The sequence below is a fragment of the Anarhichas minor genome, unplaced genomic scaffold (genome assembly GCF_050575085.1).
Source record: "Anarhichas minor isolate MPS153535 unplaced genomic scaffold, ASM5057508v1 ptg000014l, whole genome shotgun sequence".
Taxonomy (NCBI): domain Eukaryota; kingdom Metazoa; phylum Chordata; class Actinopteri; order Perciformes; family Anarhichadidae; genus Anarhichas; species Anarhichas minor.
This window is the reverse complement of record NW_027466460.1, coordinates 549,839-563,096: the sequence shown is the minus strand read 5'-3', so window position 1 is coordinate 563,096 and position 13,258 is coordinate 549,839. Positions and strand designations below refer to the sequence as shown.

The following is a 13,258-nucleotide window of genomic DNA, read 5'->3' as shown; positions in this document are numbered from 1 at the left end:
TGCATCCGCCGGCATAAATATTTAATATGATAATACACCTCTCAGATGATCCTACGCCCACACGCACGCAGGTCCCAAAGCAGATGCCCGAAAGAGCATCCTCTATATTAAATTGATTTCCAGAGAGAGGTGCTGTTGTTGTTGTCATAAGAGGTGCCCTATATACCCGTGGAGATGCTTGTTCCTGCCCTCTCCAGGGGTGAGCTGTCTGCTGTGATGCCTTGGAAATCAAAACACCAATAGAGAGGTAATATCTAATATTAGCAGATTAGTGATTGATTTCTTTCGTCCAACTCAAATGAAGCCAGAGGATTATCTGGTTCTTTGTACATGTTTTTAATTGGCAAATTATGAAAAACCTAACCAAACATAGTATAATGTGAGTTTTGTAAACTAATTGTCAATATGATTATTTGGTTATTATTTGATCCGTAAAATGCCAGAAAACAGTGAAAAAAGGGTACAAAACTCAAAGAAGGACGAGTTCACAATGTAAACAGAGAAAGGTAGCAAATCTTAACATTTGAGAAGCTGTTACTCCGGGAATATTTTGCAATTTTTGCTCCAAATAATGCTAAAACAGTTTATCAACTATCAAATAGTTGCAGATTAATTTTAGATTGACTGATTATACAATTAATTTGTTTTGTTTCCGCCCTCCTACTTTTGTATAGTTCATTATCGAGCAGAGTAGCGCCTGCCAGGTTAAACTCAGGGCTAAACGAGAGGCCGTGAACGTCATTATTTATTAATCACGTCTCAGTTCTCGCGAGAACACGCGTGAGTTGAATTTGAAAACAGGCGGCAGTGTTGCCAGAGGAAAACTGAAGAAAAGGTACGTTTCGAAAAATCATAATACGTATAATTATCCGGTATAATACTATATGTGCTTTAATGCGATGATAAAGGATGATGTAGCGTATCCATAGGGGACTTTATTCCGTATGACTCAGCCAGGTGACGTTGTTTTTCTGCTTGTTTCCGTGGGAGTTGTAGCGACGTGGGACTTTTAGCTAATGAGACACCAGAGACGAACAAGCTGCTGCAGTTAGCATCCAGTTAAAACCTCGCTTTGTTAGTCGCTATGAGGAACGCTGCTGTATGCTGCTGTTTAACCGATTCTCTCGCTCTTTTAATTTAGATTTCTGTGAAGGAAAGATGACCGCCGACAATGAAATGGACATTAAAGAGGCGTTTCAGCGCGCGCAGAAGGGCCACAACAACAAGGCGAAGCTGGTGGCGAGCCTGAACAGCCGCTACAACAAGGTACGTCCAGCTATCAGTAAAAATCAAAGGAGAGTTTTGATTAAACAGCCTCAACAGTAACTTAATGAAGGGAAGTAGCAAACGGAAAAGTTTAAATCCACTATTCAAGTTGAATGTGATGAATAGAAAGTTAAAGCTGCTTCTCCGTGCTCTGTTTTGACCCTGGGGACATGAAGCTAACCTGATGACCACTGAGGTCTGGATGCTTATCTATTCTGTTGTGAATGAATATTGCCAAAACTCATGACTTTGGTTTCAATTATTGCCCATTTCCACCATCTTGTTTTAAAACGTAGCTATTGTTTCTCCTGGTTGTCATCCCCTGTTACTGATGACACCCTCCATCTCCTCAACCAGCTCGAGGACAAGACACTTTTCCACGAGGAGTTCGTCCACTACCTGAAGTACGCCATGATTGTCTACAAGCGTGAACCCACGGTGGAAAATGTCATGGAGTTTGTTGCGAGGTTTGCCACGAGTTTCCAGTCTCCGCCTAAGACTGAGGAGGGGGAGGAGCGGCCGGAGGATGAAGAGGAGGAGGAGGAGGAGGAGGAGGAAGAAGAAGAAGAAGATGATGCTGAGGACGATCATCCATTTTTGAGTTTTCTTTTCAACTTTCTGTTGGAGGTATAAACATTATTACACGCTTTAGTGTGCTAAATAAATAGAGAGACCAATGTTGTGTGCTGTACAAAGAAAACCTGATGTGATTGATGTGTCTGCTGCCTTTTCATCAGACATGTCCTCTTTCCTTTGAGATGTGTCTCTTTTCGGCACCTTTTCCCCCTCATCCCATATCTTGATCCTCTTTCTTTACTTCTCCTCCCAAACTCTTTTGTCTGCTGCATCTATTTCTGCCTTTCCTTTCCCCTCAGTCCCACAAAGCCAGTAGCCATGCGGTGCGTTTCCGCGTGTGCCAGCTGATCAACAAGCTGCTGGGCAGTATGGCGGAGAACGCCCAGATAGACGACGACCTCTTCGATCGCATCCACCAAGCCATGCTGGTCCGCGTCACCGACAAGTTCCCCAATGTGAGGATTCAGGCCGCTTTGGCCATGACGCGTCTGCAACAGCCAAAGGATCCCGACTGTCCAACCATCAACGGTTTGTTGTTGTTTTTTTATTTTCGATTTGACAAAACACACTCGAGCAAATGCAGAACACATTGTCACTGTTCAACTGTAAAATACGCTGCCGTCAGTGCATTCTCCTTGAAGTAGCCTTTGTTTTGTGATTTAATATGTATGTTCTTATACCCTTCTCTTTGGCCCTCTACCTGTTGTCTAATACTCTGTTTCTTTCCACTGTTCAGCGTACATGTTGATTCTAGAAAACGATACTAATGCTGAGGTGCGACGCGCTGTCCTTTCCTGCATTGCGATGTCCCCTCGCACCCTCCCCAAAGTACTCAAACGCACCCGGGACATCAAAGAGAACGTCCGCAAGCTAGCCTACCAGGTAGCCGCAAACCCAGTCGAGTGAACATAACGAAGTTGCTCAAACGTTGTGAATTGGGTTGGAACTTTCCCTCTCTTGTTTTTCTGTTTCAAGGTTCTGGCTGAAAAAGTTCACATTAAAGCTTTGACCATCGCTCAGAGAGTTGGTCTGCTGCAGCAGGGTCTCCACGACACCTCAGGTAAGCATTTCTGTACCCGTGTCACATTTATACAGACACATTTATCAATCAAGTACTTGAACTTTTAGTAAGCAAAAACAAAAAGCTGCAACAAACAAAAAGTGTATTTTGTGAATTGTCAGTTAATCTGTTGAATTATTGCCTTAATGAGTTGTTTAAAGTTACTGCGAGTGGGTTAAAAGAAATCTTCTGTCCATCAAGTGTTAGTGTCAGCTGTACATCCCACTGAACATGTTCATGTGTTGTAGAAACGGTGAGGGAGGTGGTTTGTTCTCGTCTGCTGCCGGCCTGGATGCTTCGGCTGGATGGTAACGTCACAGAGCTGCTCCACCGGCTGGATGTAGAGAACTGTGCCCAGACGGCTCTGGACACGCTGCAAGCCATCTTCAGAGGCATGCCTACTGAAGAGCTGCTGCAGAGCAGAGCGCAGCTCGACAACAGGTACACTTCAAACTCCCTCTCTCCGTCTCTCGAGTGTCATTGCGTCATTCGTGAAATGTCTTGTGTTGTCAACAGGAAGCTGGTCCCGGTGGACTCTCTGTCCTGTGAGAATGTGCTTCACTGGAGAGCTCTGTGTGAGTTCATCAAGGCTAAAGGAGACGACGGGGATGAATTGCTGGACCAAGTGTTACCAGACGCTGCCACTTATGGCGACTACCTCTACGGGTGAGAGAAGAGACGCTTCACTGGATTACGTTTCTAGTTTTCTCGCTGTCGGCTGTACATTTCACCACTGCTGCAGATCAGCAGCAACAGGCTCTACAGAGGGATTTCTTCTTGTAGTTAAAAGGATGGTTTCACAATTTTTCCAAGTCTGTCTTGAAACAATAGTCAGCTGCCCATATGATCACTGAAATGGGTTTTTCTAAAAGGGGCATTAAAAGATCCTAATGCTCTTTCACTGTAGGAGATGTGCGACAAAAATCCAGTCCTTTTTACAGGCGAAAACCATCTACTGTGTATAAGAGGTAGACGTAGTCGTCGTGACGTCGCCCATCGTTTTGATGCTTCAAGTTCGGCGTTGTGGCCGTCGCCATCTTGTTTTTTGCAACCGGTGAGCAAATGTGACCATATTTGGACTGCGGAGGAGTGACTTAGAGACACCGTGGTAGCAGTAGTGACCTGTCAATCACAAGGTAGCCCCGCCCTAAAGCATACCCTGCTTTATGGTCTATTTGACTCTAAATGGATCATAATTTACTAAATGAACATCATGCTGTATTGAAGAAGACTTGAAACTAGAGATTGAGACCATAAACTCATGTTTACAATGTTTACTGAGGTAATAAATCAAGAGAGAAGTAGGGACTTCATTTTTAGACTTCTATACAACCAGAGGAGTCGCCCCCTGGTGGACAGCAGAGAGAATGCACTAAAGCATTTCTACATTGGCTTCACTTTTCAGACCCTGAGGGTCTGGCAAAATCTTTATCCAAAGTGAATATGTTTCTTCAGCAGACTGAGTTAGGTGAATGAAATGGGAATTTTTTTTACAGCCTCGTACAAGTTTTTTCTGAATTTTTTTTTGTAATAGTTCCTTACTGCAGCTCAGAATGGAAGCACAGTACGGGGAAACTCAAAGAGGGAATTCTCCACTAAAAAGGCTGCCGAAGCCTCATATTACATCAGATAAAGTGAATATATGTTTCTCAGAATGGGGGCTGTGGCCTTTGTCTCCATCACTTATGTTGAAAGGGCTTTAGTTTAATGTCCTGTATGAACAGAGAAATAATTACAAGCAAACCCTCTTCATGTTGTTTGTCCTGACTGTTGGTTTAAGATGGACATGAATAATTGCGAGCCTTACCTTTTACTATAGTCTGCAGTAGTTAACGTGTAGAACTGAGCACCTAACACAGTTGTCATAATGCTTGTTGCTCAGAGAAACACTTCCTGTGTGTAACTGTGAGCTTCTTGGCATGTTTTTAGTGAGCAGGTGTAGGTTTGTATGAATTGACATGGCGTGTGTAGCTTGTAGCTAGCTCTGGTGACGTGTTTAGCCAGCTACAGTGTTGCGTTCATGATTGTGTTCTTTAGCTGTACCGCTGTGATTCTTGTACCAGAGGACGGCCATGATCTATGACTGCTCCGAGGGCTGTTGTCATTCTCTGAGTTGTGTGACTCTGGCCCGTCGCAGATATCTGAAGGCAGTACCTTTGCTGTCAGAGGAGCAGAGGGCCGACTTCAACCAGCTGGAGCTCGTCATGACCAAGGAGTTCATCTCCCAGCAGCTCATCCGTCTCATCGGATGTCTGGACACCAACGAGGAGGGCGGCAGGTGAGATGAGGACCGGCGTGGTGTTGGTGAAATGTAAAGGAGGGGGACAGTTATGTCCTCTTTCAGATTAGTGGAAAGAAAACATCCCAAATACACGTTTAGGTTATTTTACTGCTTTGTCTATTTGTGTCTGTAGATTTCTCCTAAACTTAACCAAAGGGAGCATCAGAAAATGCCTCATTCGCATATTTAAACATCACATTTTCAGAAAACTTGTAATGAGAGAAACATTTGTCTTACTGTCAGGAATCAACTGAGGAAGTTTGACATTATGGCTGGAGTATAATTCAATATGATGATTTATCCTCTTTCAATGGAATCATAGCGTCGAAATATCGTGATACACGATTATGTCGTCAAAATTAAAATTACAAAAACATACAAAATATAATTTCTCAGTACCTTTGATCATTTCGCACTAACGTTCTTAATTAAATGAGAAAATACTTTTCATTTTTCAAGTAATTTACAGAAGAGTATACAAAACCATGTGGTTATTCCAGACAGACAATGTATTTATTGTATTACCAGAAAAAAAGTCTTTATTGAAATAAATGTCGTTATTGAGAAATTTACAATGCACGTCTGTAAAGACTCATAAATCTCTATTATTTCACCAAACATTCCCCCTTCATCCCTATCTGTGTTCTGAAGGTTTCTACACAGTTCATATATCATTCATAGCCTGATTTATACAACATTTTACTAAGAATAACAACATGGTGAAAACAGATTTTATTTGTATGGCTGTCGACAGTATTTTCTGATTTAAGGAGCGATTTAAAAAAAAATATTCCCTCCGTTAAAAACCTTCGATTCTAACATGTCGACAAAATGTAACAAGAACGCTTGAACCCGGCTTTATCCAATGTTCAGATTTGGGGGTTTAAAATGTATGCAAATGAGCACATACTTCATAAAATAATACCTAATTTGCATATTTAAACCTATAATTTCAGAACACTTGTAATACAAACAAATGACTGCCTTAATGTAAGTAATCAACTGGGGAAGTTTCATGGTGATATCGAATAGTTATATTTTTCTAAATGATAAATTATCACATTTGACTTCATAAGAATAAATATAATGCTACATTGTTTTTAAATATGCCAATATAATTAGTTTCCTTAATTGTTTTGCTGCAGTTTAATGAGAGGGTTTCTTAAGGGGCTCTGCTTCTTGGAAACACTCCCACCTTCATCCAACATCAACACAAATTGAGAGTTCTCTGCCGTAGCTTTAATCGACTATTAATGTGCCAATTATTTTAACAGTATCTGATATATATGTCTGGTTAGATGCTGCTTCAGACGATATGAGCTTCAGACGATGTTTAGAAATCTACGATCTGTGTTCATTTAGTTTGGTAAGAGATGTACCGTCTCCACAATTCAAAACAGCTCCGTCCCTATTTTGCTTTGCTCATCAAACGGCTTAACGTCCAGTTTGCAGTGTGAGATCATGAGGTGTTTGTAGTCCGACTTGTCCCGCTGCATGTTGTTTGTAGGAAGCGCGTGTTGGCTGTCCTGCAGGAGATGTTGGCTCTTCCACAGACTCCCTCCTCCCTGGTCTCCCTTCTCACTGAGAAACTCCTCACCCTCATTCCTGACGACCACAGACGCATTCAGACTGTGAGTTCCACACTTTACATCTCTCACTAACTCCAGCGTGCTCCTCTACACACCATGTATCCACGCCCCTTCATAGCGCCGGGCGACAGACCAGTGAGGCAGAAAGTTGAGTACGGAAGCTGAGATTATTTCTCCCTGTTGTGCTGATGAAAGAAACCGTCCTGCGCTGCTAAAGGTCTTTTGTTTGGGATTTTCCATCCAGTGGTGGTAGAAGTCTGAATGAGCCTGCTTTGCGTCACGCAGGTGGCAGAGATCATCTCGGATATGAGGGAGCCCATCATGGAGGCCAGCCAGCCGCTGGACGAGAACGCGAGCCGCCGGCAGCAGGTCCAGGTGGGCGACACTCAGACACACTTCCATCCAGTCATGTCGTCCAGATACCTCCCTGTATCTGATCTTTTTTTGTTATTTCTAAGTCCTCCCTGTTCTGTGCTCTATTTACATTCCCCCTCTGTTTGTTTCTGTTTGTCCATCACTCTGGTCCTCCAGCTGAGCACATGGTTTGTGTTTGGAGGCAAAGCCTCTTTAGCTGAGGTGGAAGGTGCATATGCCCATCAGGTCTTTGCCTAGAAAGGTCCAGTAGTCTTCTCTTTTTAAAATCAGTCGTCTTCATGACTTTATTTTTCCTTATTGGACCCTCTGAGACCCGAAGGATCGCCGGCAGAAATGACTTCCTGTAAGAGGCTCAGTCTCCCTTGACATCTCACATCAAGATACTTCTCTGGATACCCACGAGTCTCCTCTTTATGTACACGCCTACTTTATGATAACCCCATATAGTTTTAGAGCAAAAACCAAGCTGTCATTTTGCATACAGTAAAAATCGTGTTATTTTTTGCCTATTCAAAGAATGGTGTATTTTAATATTTCTACATACGGGGGTCCCTAAACAGTCTGGGAATCCATGGATTGGGTCTGACTGGAACGCTGACACTCTTGTGCATCCAATGAGCTCAACTGTATTCATGTGATGATGTTAGTCCTCATAGTAGCCATTTTATTGTAGTGAGAGCATTTTTAAAAAAAATTGACCTGACTGTATAAAATCACCTAATAAAACATTACAACCACAAACTAGAGACCTAGAGCATTCAGAGGGTGTGTGGCTTATTGTCAATATAGCGATATTGACAATAAATTCATGCAGAAATCTCCAAATTTAAAAAGTTTTTGATCCCAAATAAAATAGGATTTTTCTCTGATGTTACTCAGGTCTTAGTGTCTAAATGTGGTATTTCAGAGGGATTTAAGATCGTTATTAATTCTCAAGTGGTAAAAAAAATGATTCAATTTAGCACCAAATCAAACCAAGAATTGCTGTAATGAGTTCTGAGACAAAAGTGAGCATGAGAATGGCCATCACAGACTTCTATCATAATGTTCTTAGCCCTCACACACTCCCACAATTCATTTTAATGAATGAAGTAATTAATACATTTCTTTTTCAGATTTATCTTAAATGGATCCTGCGGTTCCCAGCTTTCAGAGGAGACGCACCACTTCTATGTGGCGTATTCTGTTGACCTGCTGTCTGTCCTCTGTAACAGACTAGCGGGTCTGTGTGGGGCTCTAGGTGGTTACCCAGGAACAGAGAGGCACAGACGGCCGCAGAGGAAGATACTATATGTATAACAGCGTCCTTCCCTTCTGTGTAGCTGTAGTAAAGACAAAGTAGGCTCTAGAGGACTCACCTGGCCCAGAGCCCCAGGTGTTGTTGTTTATCCTGTAAATGGAGATGCAGTCGCCCGTCTCATCAGTCAAGATGTCCTCTGGAGTGTATTTCAGCTGAGGACTGACTCTCGTCCCCATCTCCTCCCCTCCAGCTGGCGGAGGTGAAGGTGCGCGTCTTGGAGGCCAAGCAATCCCTGGAGGACTGCATCGCCGCCCAGGACTTCAGCCGCGCCGCAGAGCTGAAGGACTCCATCACAGAGCTGGAGAACCGCCGGAACCAGATCCTCCAGGAAACCGCAGAGAGCAGCCAGCCGGCCGACAAGGAGATCCGCGCCGAGAAGGTACGTAACCGCACTGTCCCACCATGTCATTTATTACTTACCCCGTGTGGTTAAAACAGGGAACGGTCTCAACACCTTTTTATTTTTGTTTCAGAATGACCCAGAGACTCTCCTGAGATGTCTCATAATGTGTGCTGAACTACTGAAGCAGATGAGCATCAAGACACGAATCGGTCCAACCATAAGCGCCTTAATGTCCTCTCTGGTATAAACCCACACAGCACACATCAGATCTTTCACTTGGACATGACTGCAGATGTACAGTCATGTCCAAGGAGCTTCCTTGTTGATTCACATATCTGTGTTCACCTCTCTGATTGGACAGCATTCATTTTCAGTTGAATCGTTTGAATCATCCCTGGTTATTTGCTCGTAGTTTGTTTTCTTCATTGAAGTGGAGTCGGTAAAAGTCTGTTGATGTCACCGTTTCCTCCGTCCGTCAGGTCCTGCCCAGTATAGCGAACGCTCACCCTGCTGTCCGTAACATGGCCGTGGTTTGTCTGGGAACGTGCACTCTGCACAGCAAGGAGCTCTCCAAAACACACATGGTCCTGCTGCTGCAGGTAATGTCCCCCACCCACAGTTCAAACCCATTTATAAACAAGAGGAACTAGACCCCCTAACCACTGTATGTGGGTGTTTAGTTTATAAATTCACCTCCTAATCTTAGTGCAAAGTATGTGAATTCTACATATCGTGTTATTAATATGCATAGCGACCCATTGCAAAGTGGAAAAATATATTTTAGTCATTTTGATTCCCTCATCTCCAAACGCATGACTCACGTACTTGGTGGTGCAAACATTGTAGAACTGTGTGTGTGTGTGCGTGTGCGTGTGCGTGTGCGTGTGTGTGTTTTCAGATCGCCCAGTTGGATGAGGTGAAGATCCGTATCAGTGCTCTGCGGGCCGTCATCGACCTGCTGCTGCTGTTCGGCTTCCAGCTGCTCTCTGAAACAGCTGCCACTCAGACGGCCCCGCAATCCCAATCACCAGACCGGCAAGAGGAGGACGCTGCGGCGGGCGAGGAGAAGGGAGACGCTCCAGAGGACACGGCACAGAGTATCCTCGTGATGCTGTCAGAGTTCCTGGACAGCGAGGTGAGATGTTTACTCAATAAACAGCAGTATGCATCTAGTTACCTGGAAGTGAAGTAGCCGAAGACGGTTTTATTGGATTGTGTGCTTCCAGGTGTCTGACCTGCGCACAGAGACAGCGGAGGGCCTGGCCAAGCTCATGTACACCGGCCGTATCTCCAGCGCCAAGATGCTGTCCCGCCTGGTGCTGCTGTGGTACAACCCCGTCACAGAGGACGACACCCGACTACGCCACTGCCTCGGCGTCTTCTTCCAGCTCTACGCCCGCGAGAGCAGGTCTCACATACACAAGCCAGCCATGATGATCTCATTTATCTATTAGGATTACTTGCCTCGGTGAATTTATTGGTAATGCTATATAATCTAATACCGAGTCGGTATATCATACAAAATGTCATAAAAAAAAAAAAAAAGTCCCCAAAAATATCAGTGTAGTAAATGATGATTTATTTTGTCATAATATAGTGTGTAATGTTAAGATATTTTATAATTCATAATAAAGTATGTCATGTTATACTTTACTATGTCATAAAAAAGTCAGTCGTAAAAGTCCTAGTATAGTGTGTAGTATATAGTAGTAAAAGTCCTAGTATAGTGTGTAGTATATAGTAGTAAAAGTCCTAGTATAGTGTGTAGTATATAGTAGTAAAAGTCTTGGTGGTCATCAGGGTTCACCAGGAGGTGGTGGAGGAGGGCTTCCTGCCGACCGTCCGGACTCTGATGAACGCCCCGGCCACCTCGCCACTAGCTGAGGTGGATATTAACAACGTGGTGGAGCTACTTGTTGAGCTGACCCGTCCAAGTGCTCTCATTAAGCCCTCAACCAACACAGAGGTAAGGAACCACTGTGAACTCCCAAAACTCAGTGATCCATCCGGCTTTTCTCCTGAGACGTCTTTGTGTTTTTATTGGCCTTCTGAGCTTCTCAGCACGTTGCTTATGCATCTTAACTCCTTCTTTGCATAAATGAAGTTTTTAAACTGTTCTCCTGACTGCTCCAGTTCACAATTGTTCAATAAGCTCTTAAGCCGCTGAATGAGGCAGCGACACATAGAGGTGACTGAGTGCATGTGTCTGCAGGAGGTGTGTGTCCACGACTACTTGGCGGTGCGTCTGTGCGGGGAGATGCTGAAGGACCCCAGCGCCCCGGAGGTGCGTCTCTACGCCAAGACTCTGAGCAACCTGGAGCTCAGCAGAGACGAGACCGTCAGGAAGGACCTGCAGACGCTGCTGCAGCAGCTCGTTCAGGTGCACAGTCCACAGTCACACGGGCAGCTGAAGCTAAATGCTAACAAGTTTACCGTGTTAGCTGTTCATTTAGCATGCTAGTTAGCACCAAACACAAAGAACAGCTGAGGCTGGTGGGACTGTGATGAGCTTTGCAAGTATTTCATCGTAAACCAGAGTATTGTGCACATTGAAATTGTTTATCTGACGATGACGCGAGATGAAAAGTTACGGGATTTGCTGAACTCATTACAGTTCTTTCAGAGGAGAACATTAAATGTGCGAAGCAAATTTCATGGCAATCCATCAAATAGACGAGACGTTTCACTCCAAACCACAAACGTCAACCTCATGGTGGCGCTAAAGGAAAAGTCTGGGGATCACCACCATATGAATCCATTGAACCATTGTTGAGATATTTCAGTCTGGACCAGCAGAATGACATCGTCCCCCCTTAAGGCCTCAAACCCTGAACCCTCAGGGACTTACTGACGTCACCTGTTAAATGGTAGAGTGAGGGGATGAAATGGTGTAGATGGGAATGGGACAGCACTTTGCTGCAACATATCAAGTTAACATGACAGCGTCATAGCATGTTATGTATAATTGTGGGAATTTTTTTACTCCCTGATTTGATCGTCTTCCAGGGTTGCCTATGGAGATGAGGTGATTGTAATCTATAATCTGATTTCCTCATTTTTGCAAAAACGGCTTCAATAACTAAATTAATCTTTAATCCTTAATTTTTTTGAGTAAATTTAATATTCTATTCAATAAATTTTTGTATAGCCCAAAATCACAAATTTGCCCCAGAGGGCTTTATTCCAGGCTGAACATCCATGGATGTGCCGTCCTCTTTTACATCTCCATGCTTCCACTGGTAACCCTGTGTGTTAACGTCACATTGCTATGAATTGTGGGTAATTCTCATGGGCAAAGTTTGCAGAAATGCTGACTTGCAGAAAGTGTTCATAAAGGGCTCAAAATGAGTGTGGAGATTGTTGTTGGGCCATACCCCCCCCGTACTGCTTCATATATCTATGTATCTGCCTCTTTAAGGCCCGATGTTTCATGTCCTTTTCCTCTCAGGTGGTGAAGGATCGCGTCTGTCTCCGTGCTCTGGAGAAAATGGTTCATCGGCTAGTGGACGCAAGAGAACAGGCCGAGCTCCTCAGCGCCAGCGCTCTGCAACCGCTGGACGTCAACGCAGACGGTACGCACGCAAGCACAAGAACAACCGACGTCCCGCTGAACATCTGTAACTAATGTCTCCCTGGTACTCTTCTTACTAGATCTGCAAACTGTTCTGTCTTTATCTGTCCACAGAGGCTTCAACAGACGACCCATCTAAATCTGCCAAGAGAGCCAAAAGAGGTACTGCAGGTTCTGAACACTCGTCTGAGAAACTGTAGTTGCTCATAGAGCCACTTAATTGTTCGAGCTCTTATTGTTTAGAGTCAAAGAGTGGACTCTGCACTGTGAGGTAACCCGAGCGTTTGTGTGCACAGGTCAGAGGAAAGTCTACTCAGCCAAAGCGGGCAGGAGGCCGAGCAGGAGGGCCGAGTCATCAGAGGAGAGGTGAGGGAACACGCGACATCCACGACGCGTAGATTATTCCATTGCTTTATTTTCACATTCTCATATTCATCTGCTGCTTTTTGTTTTGGCCACAGCGATGGAGAAAATGTTCCAGAGTCGGTTCCCGTGGTGCGTCCCTCGCGGAGGGCCAAGACTGCAGCTCTGGAGAAGACCAAGCTGGACCTCAACACCCTCATCAACCAGGAGGCCAACGTGTCCTAGAAGTCTGCTTCTAAACAGCTGATGCTCAAGTGCTTCAGTCTAATATAATTCACAAATACTTCAGTAACATGGAGCTAGTTACTTACTCTTTTATCGTCAGTCAGTAAATAGCACTGAGCCTACTCTGACCTGGAGCCCTTACAAAGGGGTCCCCTCTTTTATATCTTATACTTCCTCTTTTAATTCCAAGTTTTGTCATTTTATACGTCAATAAAAGCTCGTTCCCAACCTCGTTGGCTCTGTACGTTCAACCAAAGATGTGCGTTTCCTCTCCGATTGTTTGCAAATCTTACTACACTACTCAAAGAT

General features: G+C 44.2%; 1 protein-coding gene across 1 annotated transcript; it reads left to right on the top strand.

Annotated features, from left to right (window-relative positions):
• Nucleotides 1-1,145: 1,145 nt before the first annotated feature.
• On the top strand, nucleotides 1,146-13,145 carry ncapg (non-SMC condensin I complex, subunit G). The gene is made up of 21 exons (XM_076091861.1): nucleotides 1,146-1,266; nucleotides 1,624-1,893; nucleotides 2,142-2,370; nucleotides 2,579-2,724; nucleotides 2,818-2,902; nucleotides 3,151-3,343; nucleotides 3,419-3,568; nucleotides 5,040-5,180; nucleotides 6,691-6,814; nucleotides 7,058-7,147; nucleotides 8,638-8,826; nucleotides 8,921-9,031; nucleotides 9,270-9,389; nucleotides 9,689-9,925; nucleotides 10,017-10,198; nucleotides 10,591-10,756; nucleotides 11,003-11,170; nucleotides 12,239-12,362; nucleotides 12,476-12,523; nucleotides 12,658-12,727; nucleotides 12,823-13,145. Exons 1-21 carry the CDS (start codon nucleotides 1,159-1,161, stop codon nucleotides 12,947-12,949), a joined length of 3,078 nt encoding a protein of 1,025 aa, XP_075947976.1. The 5' UTR covers nucleotides 1,146-1,158; the 3' UTR covers nucleotides 12,950-13,145.
• The last annotated feature ends 113 nt before the right edge of the window (nucleotides 13,146-13,258 follow it).

Coding starts and splice junctions, on each gene's coding strand:
- ncapg (XM_076091861.1), top strand. CDS start 1,159: ATGACCGCCGACAATGAAATGGACATTAAAGAGGCGTTTCAGCGCGCG. Junction 2,371..2,578: donor CGACTGTCCAACCATCAACG/GTTTGTTGTTGT, acceptor TCCACTGTTCAG/CGTACATGTTGATTCTAGAA. Junction 7,148..8,637: donor GCCGCCGGCAGCAGGTCCAG/GTGGGCGACACT, acceptor CCTCCCCTCCAG/CTGGCGGAGGTGAAGGTGCG.